Source organism: Thermothelomyces thermophilus, chromosome 3 (genome assembly GCF_000226095.1).
Source record: "Thermothelomyces thermophilus ATCC 42464 chromosome 3, complete sequence".
Classification (NCBI taxonomy): Eukaryota; Fungi; Ascomycota; class Sordariomycetes; order Sordariales; family Chaetomiaceae; genus Thermothelomyces; species Thermothelomyces thermophilus.
In genome coordinates, this window is record NC_016474.1 from 796,419 (window position 1) to 809,151 (window position 12,733).

The 12,733-nt window shown below is 56.3% G+C and overlaps 4 protein-coding genes across 4 annotated transcripts; 1 reads left to right on the forward strand and 3 right to left on the reverse strand.

Moving 5' to 3' along the window:
* Positions 1-782: 782 nt before the first annotated feature.
* MYCTH_2303440 (uncharacterized protein) lies at positions 783-2,525 on the forward strand. The gene is made up of 4 exons (XM_003662566.1): positions 783-988; positions 1,233-1,502; positions 1,604-1,879; positions 1,941-2,525. Exons 2-4 carry the CDS (start codon positions 1,275-1,277, stop codon positions 2,301-2,303), a joined length of 867 nt encoding a protein of 288 aa, XP_003662614.1. The 5' UTR covers positions 783-988; positions 1,233-1,274; the 3' UTR covers positions 2,304-2,525.
* Positions 2,526-3,193: 668 nt separating this feature from the next.
* Positions 3,194-4,135, reverse strand: MYCTH_2109793 (uncharacterized protein; the record flags this gene model as incomplete). The annotated part of the gene is made up of 2 exons (XM_003662567.1): positions 3,194-3,524; positions 3,675-4,135. 2 exons carry the CDS (start codon positions 4,133-4,135, stop codon positions 3,194-3,196), a joined length of 792 nt encoding a protein of 263 aa, XP_003662615.1.
* A 699-nt stretch (positions 4,136-4,834) lies between these two features.
* MYCTH_2062214 (uncharacterized protein) lies at positions 4,835-6,205 on the reverse strand (the record flags this gene model as incomplete). Its single annotated transcript, XM_003662568.1, has 1 exon — positions 4,835-6,205. The coding sequence occupies one exon, from the start codon at positions 6,203-6,205 to the stop codon at positions 4,835-4,837; it is 1,371 nt and encodes a 456-aa protein (XP_003662616.1).
* Positions 6,206-9,652: 3,447 nt separating this feature from the next.
* On the reverse strand, positions 9,653-11,756 carry MYCTH_2138805 (uncharacterized protein; the record flags this gene model as incomplete). Its single annotated transcript, XM_003662569.1, has 6 exons — positions 11,108-11,756; positions 10,601-11,047; positions 10,523-10,526; positions 10,210-10,382; positions 9,744-10,097; positions 9,653-9,681 (listed from the first exon to the last, which is right to left on the reverse strand). Exons 1-6 carry the CDS (start codon positions 11,139-11,141, stop codon positions 9,653-9,655), a joined length of 1,041 nt encoding a protein of 346 aa, XP_003662617.1. The 5' UTR covers positions 11,142-11,756.
* Between the last annotated feature and the right edge of the window lie 977 nt (positions 11,757-12,733).

A 12,733-nucleotide genomic window follows, 5' to 3' on the forward strand; every position in this document is an offset into this window, starting at 1 on the left:
ACAAAACCTCCTTCATCGCGACTTCCCTGTATATGCACATCAACACTGCTTCACTAACAGCTGGGCACCTGCCGCCCTTTTCGGGGCTGGTCTTGCCTCATCAGTTCGAGTCCTGGGCTCACCGGGATGCCGCAACATCCCAGGAAGGCGCTTTACAGTAGACAGGCATGTGATAGAGCCTGTAACAAATAGTAAGGTGGAGAAGAAAAAGAGTAACAGATGCAGGAGGCTCTGACCTCAAGCTCCATGAATGTTATTTCCAGCGTCGACGCCGACGTAAAGGAGAACCGTACATGACAACCGAGTTGCGCCCCTTCAACTTGGGGTCCCAGTACGAGTATTGCACTCCGGATGTGCATGGAATGCCAGCAGACAGTTCTGGAAGCCCAAGGTGTACAGAGTACATTGCCGCGTGTCACTTAAGATGATGGATCACAACCAATTTGTGGGGAGGTGGGTACGAAGATCTCCCAGAAACATACGGAAGTGGTCCAAACTGAGCTTCATCCGCTGAAAAACAACGGGGAGGGTTTCTGTTTTGTGCAAATGTACGAGTTCAACACAACCACATATGGCTCTAAGATACTCTGCCGGTGAGCCAATGGAAGGTGTTCGAGCAGCACGCGAAGTTGAGTGGCCGGGGCCGAGACACCGGCCAGGGTGCCTGCATGGACAGGGGTTGTTTTTTTGCCTTCTCCGTGCTTCTTCCCAGCTGAGAAGCAGTCTGGGAAAACAAAACCTCGGCCATTCGTCGATGCGACCAATCAAAACCGCCAGTTGTGGCCTGCTTTCCAGGTCCCCACACGCGCCCCTCCTCTTCGCCCAGTCGCGACGCCCAGCAACAGGGGAGCTGTGCTTTCCCCGATCCAAAAACCAGCCTCCCCGTCAGCTCGTTCCCGCCCGCTTGCAGACGAGGTTTTGCGACGACAGCTCATTCCGCTCCCAGCCAACCCAGACCGCTCGAACAACTGTCTCTTCTCCATCAATCGTGAGTTGGCCCCCATTTTCCCTTGTCTTGTCGGTGAAGAACACCATATCGCCACGCGCAAACCAGGTTTACAAGGGCGCCGCGCAGCGAGACCCGCACGAATCCATCCCCCCGCAATCCCGGTGTTATCTCCAGTGTAAACAAAGCGTTGACCCGGGCGGAACCACGGCATCGGCGGCACACCGCGCACCGCAATACAGGGCAAAAATAATTGTGCAAGGAGGCTAATACAGGTCCCGAACAGGCCCCGCTTAGCACTGGGTTGTGGATTTAACCACCGCGAGCCATGTCGGTCAAGATCGAGCGGGACACCACCCTCAAGGAGGCAGTCAGGGATGCCGTCCTCGACCATACCGCCAACAAGGGCGGCCTCGTCGGCTCTGCTGCCGCTGCCATCTCGGAGGCTGCCCATGGCCAGCTTCCCGGCACCAGCGGCAAACATCCCATCTCGGCCGTTGTCGGTACCGCCCTCACCGGCGGCAGGAAGAATGCCGGCACCAAGGGCTATCTCGCTGTACGTCTCCGGCGCCTGTTCTGCAACTGCGCGGGGGATGCGACCCCGTGGAAACCCCGTGCGTGTACTTGACTAACGCCTACTTCTCATCGGTGCTCCAGGCCTACCTGCAACAACTCGAGGACCACCCGCTGCGCACCAAGATGCTCACGGCCGGAACGCTGGCCGGTGGCCAGGAGCTGCTCGCGTCGTGGCTAGCCAAGGACCGCAATAAGCACGGCAACTACTTCACGTCGCGCGTGCCCAAGATGGCGGCCTACGGCGCCTTCGTCAGCGCTCCGCTCGGCCACTTTCTGATCTGGTTGCTGCAAAAGATCTTTAGCAAACGCACCAGCCTGCGCGCAAAGATCCTGCAGATCCTCTTCAGCAACCTGATTGTAAGTCACTTGTTTCGCCTGCCCAAGACATGCTCTGCTACTGACACGGGTTCCCGTCCAGATCGCTCCCCTCCAAAACGCCGTCTACCTCGTCGCAATGTCCCTCATCGCGGGCGCCAGGACGTTCCGCCAGGTCAAGGCGACAGTGCGCAGCAGCTTCTGGAAGGTGATGCGTGTGAGCTGGATCACGTCGCCCATCTGCCTGGCCTTTGCGCAAAATTTCCTGCCCGAGAACACGTGGGTGCCCTTTTTCAACCTCGTGTCCTTCGTCATCGGCACCTACATCAACACCATCACCAAGAAGAAGCGCCTTGCCGCCCTGCGCAAGAAGCACTTCGGAGAGGGCCGCACCCCCGGCGGTTCCACCATTGGCGGGCCTCGCCCGGATGACTACCCTCCCCTCGGTCCTAACCCTCCCTACTAAATGGGGATAGGTGGCGGTAGTGGGCTAGGGGTTGCTGCCTGGTGCCTCTTGGCAGGTGCAGTATGGAATGAATGCATGACCACGGTGCTGCTTGACGGCCTGCTCTTCCGTTGAGGATGCAGTGGCTTTGGAAAGGGGAAGAGATGCCGTCAGGCAGGCCGAGAGTTTTATGACGGATCTTGATGTTCTGGAGGGGGCGGCTCCTTTGCGGGAGTTTGGCGGGGATAGGGCAGGATACCTGTATAATGTTCGGTTCGTTGTTATGCTTGGTTACGTCAGATAGGGTTTGGCATTTTCGTGATGGTAGATGAATATAGTTGCTTGGTTATCTCTCGGGTTGGCTGCGATTCCGGGTATCGTAACACTTCGCTATCTCGCTCCCCTCTGCATGATGCAAGCTCACACGAAAAGCACCCGACTCTCAAACCTAGAATCGCACACTCCTTAGTCACACGTCTCCTGGGAACAGGCAAAGCTCTCCATGGCCCAGCCTCCTTTACATTGCTCCAGAGATGACTTCCGAAGCCAATTTTTTTCTCGTTTCCGGAACTCCCTCATCGGTCCAGACACAATGGCATTCATGTCGTAAGCCATTGCTCCAAGAATTGTTCCCTGGGCTTTCTTCTTGTGCGGGGTCGCCTGCGAGGGCCGGAGAGGTAGAACGCTCGTACACCTCCGTCCGTCGCGGAGCTTTGCCGATCCCCTCTCAGCTTCTTCCCGGCATCCGGCTCCCTTGCTTGGCTCGGTTGTTCTGCTCCGCGTTATCATGACCGCGGGACCAGCATCCGCAAGGATGCCATGGCGGAGGATCTAGATCGCAGCGTTTCCTAACGGATGAGAAAGAGTTGGTGAGTTCCTCAATATGCGATGCGTCAGTTAGACGGGAACGTTCATCCAGTCGTGCCTGCGAAGTCCTGGTTCTCCAGCATGAAGCCAGGGCTCCAGTACTCCCACTCCTCGCTCTGCTTGTCCACCCAGAGCATGCCCTCGGCCATGAGGTCCTCCAGCGCCGTCTGCGCCCTCGCGCGCGTCCACTTGAGGTTGACCATCAGCATCGAGACGCTCACGTAGCCCAGGAGCTGCGCCGCCTCAAGCACGGCGCTCTGGTCGGTGCTGAGCTCCTTGGGCACCGACCGGATGTAGGGCTTGCTGCCGACCGTGATGATGGAGTAGGCCGAGCCCAGCGGTTTGAGCGTGCCCACGGCTCGAAGGATATCATCTCTGCAAAAAAGAGGGAGGGTTTCGATGAGTTAGCCACCAGCTTTTTTCCCCCTTTCTTTCCTTTTTTTTTTTGTTTTGTTTTTTAGACATGCACGCAGCGCGACCCAAAAAGGGAATCGTGATAATCATCAGTAGTGGGGAAGAACTTACTCGGTAATTTCCGACGCCCCCTCCATCCGGCCCCGCATGATCCGCTCCCTCACCTTCTTCAGCTCAATCAGGCCGCCGTTCTCGCCCCTCGTCTCGCTGCAGACCTCGACGACGCGAACGGCCAGCTCAAAGTAGAAATCGTTGACCGACCTCCCCAGCAGCTGCGCCCAGATGGACCCGCCCCCGCCCGCCGAGGACGAGCTGCTGCTGCTGCTGCTCGCGAGCGGGTCGACGCCGATGGCGGCGCACATGCGGGCGAACTGGGCGCGGAAGGTCGGGTTCGAGCGGATGTCCTTTGCGTGCGTCTGGGCGAACTGCTGCAGCAGCGAGCGGAAGACGGCCAGCTGCGTCTCGAGGGCCTGCGCGTTGGCCGACCGCAGTGTCGACCCGTGGCTCGCGTACTGGGCCGAGGTGAGGCGCGAGCGGTCAAAGGCCGCGAGCCCGACGCCCTTTCGAGACATGGTCGCCTCTTTTTCTCCCTTTTTTCTTCTTTTTTCTTTTTTCTTTTTTCTTTTTATTTGTTCCCCCGCTCCCCTTCTTGTCACAAGGCTCTATCCGGTCCCACAGCGAGAATCAGGTAATGATGGTGAGCGCGAGATTGTCGGACAACCAGTTATCCTATGATGAAGTCCAGCCTTTGCTTGGAGGTGACGACGCTGTTAGGAACCAAGGTAACATATATAGCCCCCGTTCCCGAGGAGGTGGGGAGCTGGCGATAAGATAATGTGGGGTACCTTCTTAGGCACCTGTTACAGAACTCATCATTGCCCAGTTCACCTTGGGCACCTAGGTACCGTCGGCACACGACTTCTCGTCCCTGATGTGGTGATATCAAATAGGGCGGAAACATCACAGAGCTGGGTTATGGCTGCTATGTACATACATACATGCGTTGTGTGTGTGACTCCGGTTTGTGCGCCCGTTGTGGCTCACTTTTCGGCTCAAGAGACCAACTCTGGTTGGGGCATTACAACGTTGCAACATCCAACCTGTCTGTCTGGCAAGACTTGACACAACACGGCCCATGACCCGGTGAGGGAAAAAGGTTCTTCCACTCAGGTGGTGGTGGTGGTTGTGCCCTTACCTTCCTGAAGCACAGCATTGACTAGGTACCCGGACGCAAGTCAACTATACATAACTTCCACTAGCTTTTTTCCCCTTTAGTCGCTAAACGAGAGCAACCCTACCTCTCTCCCCTGCTCATCAAGTTCCACCACAACAGGCTGCTCGTCCTCCTCGTCCTCGCTATCCGGCGCAGTAACCGCTCTGATACCGCCGCTTCCCGGCTTGCCCTCCCCTTCCCTCAGATCCCAGCCCTTCCTCCACAGCCAGGCCTCCAGGTCCTCAAACGCCCTGCCGACAGCCTCTTGGTCGGGAGTGGTCGAACCGCGCAGCCCCTCGAGCAGACTGTTTAGCCGCCTCCGGTACTCGGCCAGCACCTGACGGAGTCTCCCCCTGTACTGGGGCTTGTATTGGAAGATGGCCCTGTCACTGCTCGGCCCGTGCTTCTTGCCCTTGTCGTCCGCCTCGTCCTGGTGATCCGGTTGCGAGGAAGACGAGGCGACATAGTGCTCCGTGTAGAAAAGCTGGGCGTAGAGGACCGTAAGGAAGTCTCTGACCAGTCTCGGATGTGAGAGCACGAGGCCGTATGCGCGGAGCAGCATCTTGAACACGAGGTTCCACCAGTGCTCGAGGCACGCCGAGTTGCTCAGGTGGGTGCCGGTCAGGAAGGTGAACTGCAGGTCGGCGAGAATGTCTCGCTCGGTGATTCGGCTGTTTTGGTCGGCCGTGGTGAGGCGGGACTGGATCCGGGACGAGGTGTCGGCGACGCGGTCTCTCATCGAGCCTTGGTCGAGGACTTGAAGATCGCGGAAGTCCTGCGTGAATAGGAGGTTCAGCCCCGAACCGGCGGGGGGTTGCCCGGCGAGGGGGCGGTCGTCTTTGGCACCGTCCGTGGACTCCACGAGGTAATCCTGGGCATCTGGCTTTCCGGTGATCCTGACGAGTGCTTGACGTGATACGGCGCTGGTCAAGATGCTCCAAAGGCTGCCCGGGGTTCGCGCCCAGATAGGATCTTTGTTGTCCATCGGCGTCCATGACTTATCCCGATGGGCGTGCAACGCGTACGGCTTTAGCGCCGAGTATATGGATTCCAAGCTGTCCTGTTGACTCCGTGCATCCCCGGACGAGCTTGCCGGCTCCCCGAGAATCTCGTTATATTTGTCCCACTCCTTGACGCGCAGCAACCCCCTGGATCCCGTGATGAACCAGCAGCCAGATCGAGAGACGCCGCCTGGCAACTGAATCCAGAGAAAGTGCGTGCCCGGCGGAATCTCTCGAAATCCCTGGAGGCTCTTGTTGGTTGTCATGGCCATGGCGTCCAGCCCAATGGTGAGCTCTTCGGGTAACCCCACGGTCCTGAAGATGTCGCCCTTTTCAAGATGAGCCGGCCGAGGCGGAGCGCCGTCGCGGCTCCCGTGTAAGCCCCCGGCTCCTGTAGCTTCTGCGTGTCCAACTTGCGAGCTGATCATGATCGCCTTCTCAAAAAAAAAAAAAAAAAAAAAAAAAAAAAAAAAAGAAGAAGAAGAAGAAGAAGAAGGCCTGGCCCCGGCGATAAGCACACAGCACGGTGGTCAATGAATGTGTTGAGCCCTCCCGCTTCGGAGCTCTGGCAGTTGTTTTGGTTGTCTCTTGCTACCGAACCAAGCCTCGCATATAGCCACTCGAAGCCACTGTCGAAGTCGACAATGTCCTGAACCCACTGGAGACTGCGAGTTTGGCGCTGTCTCTAGGATGCGATTGGTGTGCTGTCACCGAATGCGGTCGACTTGGAGCTGTGATGTCGGAGCGCCCGTGAACAGTCGAAATGAACCACTTGCTTCCAACACCCTCCAGTCTGCTGCAGGTCGCTGTACCTGACGGTAATGTCTCGATTCAAACGAGTGTCGGTATTGTGGTCGCTTCAGTCTTTGCACTGAGCGCGTCTACTGGTACTCCTTTGGGCTGGCAACCGCTTGAATTTCGCTGCTCAAGTTGTCTTCCAGATGTTTCTGCCCCACTATCAGCACTGATGCGTTTAACTTACCTACGGCGATCGTTGTGGCAAAACGGGAGAGGAAGAACGTCTGGTAAAGGCCCGGACCAGACCGTCCAGTGATCTCCAATGCCTTCACAAGAGCGAGCAGCTACTCGCATTCGAACCCTTGGAGGGAAGGAGGGAAGAAAGCCATGGGGCCATTGGCATTGGTAGGAACTGATTTTTGGCAGGTACACAGGGCGCACAGTGTGCACTAAATGCACGCACTTATCAAGGCATTATCCGTATTCCAGGACCAATGGATCGTCGTGTACCAATAGAAGACGTTGGAACATTCCGGGTTAGAAAAACAACTTATGCACATACTCTTGTTGCAGAAAAGACACGGTCTCGGAACTAAATTAGCGCATCCGTCTGTGTGTAACTGTGGGATCGGGAGACTTAAGCAAGAGCGGAGAATTACACTAGCGTACACTAGGCCGTTGTTTTGGGTTCGGGTCGATGACCTTATTGCGTACGGAGTATGTATGTACATCCGTACATCCGGAACACTCCGTACTGTACAAGGTCCCTCGCCCTTCCTGCTCATACTGCGAATCCGTAGTGTAAGCTCTCTGCAACCGTGCTTGTTGGTATCTTGTATCCACTATATAACGTACAATTCCATAATCATGTGACATCACCAATATCTCTCCTTCAGACGTGGACGTGACTTTTATGCTTTTGTTTTGCTTTTCTTCTAGTTCATTTCTTCTCGCTTGGCCTGTTTTGACTGGCCCACGGGGAGATTGTACTGTACAGTACATACTTTCTCCAAGATCCGGAAGAAGCTCGCAGCTAAGCCGGACTACTTTTGTAGGCCAGCCCGGCCAACTGACAAGTACCCGCCCCGCGAAGTTGAGCCATGCATTCGACAGCCTATGAGCTACGCGAAAGTTTTGGCCTTGCTCTGCCTACCATCTGTCCAGGCGTTGTATTGTATTGTGTATACCACTTTACACTGGTGCTTGGCCGACCCCGGTACCGAGTTCTCGGGCTTGATTCGAGTCTTTGCACCCTCCCAACTGGCCGGGCACGACCAGCTAGATTCGGAGCGAATGTTCCACGTCCTGCTTCGGCTCGCTTCTCTAACACAAAATGGGCTTCGTCGTCTACCCCTCTAATGTTGCTCCGAGCCGCCCAAACGCTGCACTACCTAGGCTTCCTCGGCCACCATGCTCAAGGGCCCAACGTGGTAAACTAGCAGTTGGCCATTGGGATTCCACCACCGTGCGACCTGATCAAGGGTCCTTGAGGCCAAGCTTTTTTTCAAGTCTTGCTTCCCCGTCCCGGCCCTTGTCCGGGCCCGAGTACATGGTTCATTCTTCCCTTCAGAAAGTGTGGTTACACGAAGCTAAAGGCAGCAGGGGTCGAGATTCAGCACGTCACAAACAAGCCTCCCCCCCTTATTTATCCCGTACCGCGCGGCACAACAGCACTAGCGTTGAGTGACCCGCATCCCGGCCCCGCGTCCACACATCAGAACAGAACAAGTCCCCGCGCCGTGCCGTGCAACTGCTACCTGCACTTACCAGGATTCTCAGGAAGACAAGACGGAGCGTGCACGCATGCACAGTACCACACACTGTGTCACAAACACCCCCTGGTCCCCACGTGGATTGCACGTCTGCCACACCCAGGCATGGCCAACCCACCAAAAGTATATTATAGTGCAGATGTATGCATGTATTTATGTATGTAACTATGTACATATCTTGCTGGGCCGCACACGGACACATAGGGGAGCATGCCGAGCAAACCGATCGTTTCCGGTGCCATGGTCTTGGGAGAAGTATACTACCTTTATCTCGTTACGCTTGGCAGTTGTGCCAAATATTTTTATACGTGACGAAATCTGAGCCGCACGTCAGGGCGAGGCAACGCCCATGTCCATTTCCGCACCACCTCATTATGCCACGGTTGCTTCCCATTCACTGTCAGCTCATCCTAGACTGACCAACTATTTATGTGTTCCAACACGCTCTGTTCTCAGTTTGAGCCGGGACTGGCAATCATTTCCAAGCGAATGAATGCTTGTCTAAGACCTAAACAGTGAGGACCCTTGAAGTTAGCTTCCAAGCTCTCTACCATACATTATCTAGAACACCATTATCTTGACTTTTTCGTACGTTTACGGGTTCAGAGGTTGACGATACTTGTGAGCTGAGATTTTCTTGCTAGGGTCGTAGCTTTCCTCCTCGGAAACACAAGTGCTGGGTTGTATTGACATGCTGGTCGGCCCGGCCTCCAAGGGGGAAAAGCGACGCGTCAATTACCAAGTCTGTCCAGGCAAACCACCTCCTAACGCCCTGCTTCCCCCCCCTAAATTGCCTCAACCAGCCAAGATCAAAAGTGATGGAGCGGCATGGAGTCCGTCAGTGCGTCGAGCAAAGGACAGCAATCGCCCCTTTCAGAATTTCACTCTTAAAAAGTCGTCCAGAACCACAGCCCGTCCGGCCCCTACTCCCCCCAAACAACATGCATTATACTCCTTGCCCTCTCTCTCTTTTAGGGGTATATCCGACTGCCCAGAAACCATGGTGAAAGACAACTCAACCCATGCTCCCACGTCGAGCAGAATGCGCGCCTTCCCATGCCGACTCCATGCAATGTCGATGATAAAATGTCAGGAAATTGAGATGCGAGAAAAGTGAAGAGGGTGATGACGAAAACAAAAGTTAAAAGCCAAAGAATCATGCCACATAGCGGCATGCAACATCACATGTCTGTTGCCTTATTAAGGTTTTATCACCAGTGACACGGGTGTGCTCTTTGCAGCCGAGGGAGCAAAGGAAAAAACAAAACCAAAAAAAAAAGAGCTAGGTGATTGTTCGATGCACTCGGCATGCTAGCAATGAACGCCAACAGAACTGGTACAGTTCGTGGCAGACCGGTACCAAACCTAGTGGCTCGGCGGCTGGCCACCATTGTCTAATTCGAGTCAGCGACGCGAAGCCTTGAGGTAGATCATGCCGAGGCGAGTTCACACTTACGCGTATTGTACATCTGCTGGTTCGACTGGCCGTAAGGTGACGCGGGCGAGTAACTAGGATAGTTGTTGTACTCGGGGATCGGCTGCTGCATACCGGCCGGAGGCGGCCCTGCGTAGCGGGCCGGCTGGTAACCGATAGGGGGCAGTTGGACTGTTCCCGAGCCGGGATAAGACGTCGGGGGTTGCGCAGCCTCCACGCCAGTTTGTGGATCTGTGTTTCCTCCGTTTTGGGCCGCCGCCGCCGCCGCCGCAGCAGCAGCAGCCTGGCGCTGGCGCTCCTCCTCGGCAGCCGCAGCCTTGCGAGCTTCCTCCTCCTTCTTCTTGGCTTTCCACTCGCGGCGAATATCCTTAAACACTAAGCAGTGTCATGACCACGTTAGCCGAGGCACAATCCAAGCCGCCCACCGCGGGGCCGGGGGGGAAGGGGGGAGAGGAGGGTGGCGATCTAGGATAACCATGGAACTTACAATCTGGAGTACGCTTAGCACCGTGCCCCTGCATGGTCACATGGGCGTTGAGGTGGTTCAGAGTGCCATAGGCCTTTTCGCATCCGTTGTAGCCACATTTGTACATGCGCTCGATTTCCTCATACCGCCTCCTGGGCCGCTTGTGCTGCTGTGCGCCAGGAATGGGGACGAAGCTATAGACCTATAAAACACGGTCAGCACCTTGTAGGAATCCGCGCAGGCGATGGCCATGGCCCGGCGTATACGCCCAAAAGGCGCGAGACAAGTGCAGTTTGAAAAAGGGAAAGCGGTGAGGAACAACAAGCAAGAGGACCTACCTGATGCGGACGACCAGGAGCGGCGGTGGTCGGAGGAGCCTGCTGGAATATGTGCGTTCCGGGAGTGATGTGACTGGCAGGCTGCTGACCGTAGCCACCCCAGTCGGGGCGAGGCTGTGTGTACAAGCCCGGGGTGCCCGGATGCTGGTACCCTTGAGACATGTCTGGGGGCGGGGCGGCATATGGAGGATATTGACTGTGAGTTGCATATGTCGGGCTTGCACCTGCAATGGAAGGATCTATAGGCAGAGCGCTGTCAGACTTGGCCTGCTCCGGCTGGGGATTCTGATGGCTGCGCCCATCTGGCAGAGGCATGGACGGACTTGTTGGTGTCTGCGGCATCCCGCCACCGCTCCCGGGAGGGTTGCTGGCGGGGTGGTAGGAGCGCTGCATGTCTGGGAACGTGGCCGACCTCGAAGTTGTCGGATACACGCTATATTCCGAGGTAGGAGTGGCCGAGTTGGAGTAGCTGGCTGACCGCGCCTCCGGCTGTGTCGCGTACTGAGCAGCAGATGCCGGATCTACAGGTTCCGCCTTAGACTGCGTGTCGCCGACGACACTGGGATGGGGCGAAGGCAAACCTGACTGCGAATACTCGGGGGCGGCGCGCTCCATTAGGGATTGAAAGGGATCCTGAGTCGGGGTACAGGATAAGAACGTCTGCTCGACACGCGGCGGTGCCTCTCGCTCAAGCGTAATCCAAGGATGCGTAAATGATTAGGGAGGCGCAGACGGGAGTGAGTTGTGGTGGAGTGTTCAAGACGAGACCTTGGCGGTTCACGTCGGTAGTGGTCCGGCTGGAAAGACGCGAGGTGGTTTTTTTTTGGCTGGTGAGGCAGGGCCTTGGATTTATTTGATGGAGTCCCACCTGGCGGCAGCACCCAAGATGGTTGGTAGGTGGAGAGGGGGTGTGTGTCAAGAGGCGAGGTGGAGAGAGGCCGGAGGGGACCAGCACTAATTTAGTCGTGCAGGCCCGGACAAGAATAGGCTGGGTGGGTTTCTGGTTGCTGGCGAGTTGGGGTGGTGCACGCGCAGTGATATTCCGCGAAGCGATTAGCGTGCGATCTGGGGCGCGCTAACGAGCTAGTCAAGCACCAGAGCCGCAGCGACGTAGTTGTAAAGTTTAGTTCCCGGGACCCGACGATTTGGTCGCAAACGTGAGGCGCACGGGGGGTTCCTTCGTGCAGTGGCCCGCCAGGTTTAGATCAGCCGGCGACGTGCCGTAAAATGCCTGTAATGGGAGGGACGCAAAAATTTGGTCGGGGAAAATTCGAGTCTAGTGCGGGACCGAGGGTGATTTTATAACTGAAGTGGGGGTGGGAGAGAGGAGGGAAATTGGGATGGGGTCGATGCTCGATGCGCTGTGCGGAACAGGGTACTCATTTGGTCTTCCAGGCCCAGGGGGAACTCAGGTGCCCACCGTCACCGTCACGCTTGCCCACGCTGCTGAGGAGGGGCTGATTTTACGAGTGGAGCCCGATGCCCTTTACAAGGTTCTGGGCCTAGCGAATGAGGGCGGTTGTGATGATGACGGGGAACGCTGGCCGCTCGACGAGAAGTGCGCTGAATAGAGAGGGACTGGCAAAGGGCGGAAAATAACGTGAGACGGCAAGAAACCTCGCCCGCCGGATCTCGAGAGCCGGGGCATGTTCAAGCACCCACCACCCAGATTCCTCGACCAACCATGAGCAGACTAAATAGTCGTGGTGCACACATCCATGCCTGATTCAATGGTTGTATACTTCCCTTTCTGTTTTCATTTGTCTTGCCACGACTCGAAAACGCGTCACGACTTTTGGTCGATCGTGTTAAATGGCCAGCTCTTTGCTCAGGCGACCTTTTTGGCGTTCTCGATTCCACGGGCTTGGTCGCCGAACGGCTGCAGCAGTCTCGACTAATAAGCATGACCCAATTCCTCGGAGGATAGCGGTAGCCATACGGTTGGGAATCTGATTCCCTCCCCAATGGCGCAACCCCACCAAGCGTTGCCTTAAGGAGAGAGCCCAGATGCCTAACGCGTTCTGGCAACCCCACAGCTGATCGTTCCCATCCCGCTGGTTCCAGGCTTCACTGTCGCGAAGAACTCGAGAGGGTGGAGGGTCCATTTGTTTCGAGGCCAAACTGAAAGGCGCAGTACGGCATCCGATCTCAGCATTCCGCACCACAGCCCACATCCCGGATATCTCTTTTTAATTTTGGCGTTTCGT

Coding starts and splice junctions, on each gene's coding strand:
- MYCTH_2303440 (XM_003662566.1), top strand. CDS start 1,275: ATGTCGGTCAAGATCGAGCGGGACACCACCCTCAAGGAGGCAGTCAGG. Junction 1,503..1,603: donor GCACCAAGGGCTATCTCGCT/GTACGTCTCCGG, acceptor TCGGTGCTCCAG/GCCTACCTGCAACAACTCGA. Junction 1,880..1,940: donor TCCTCTTCAGCAACCTGATT/GTAAGTCACTTG, acceptor GTTCCCGTCCAG/ATCGCTCCCCTCCAAAACGC.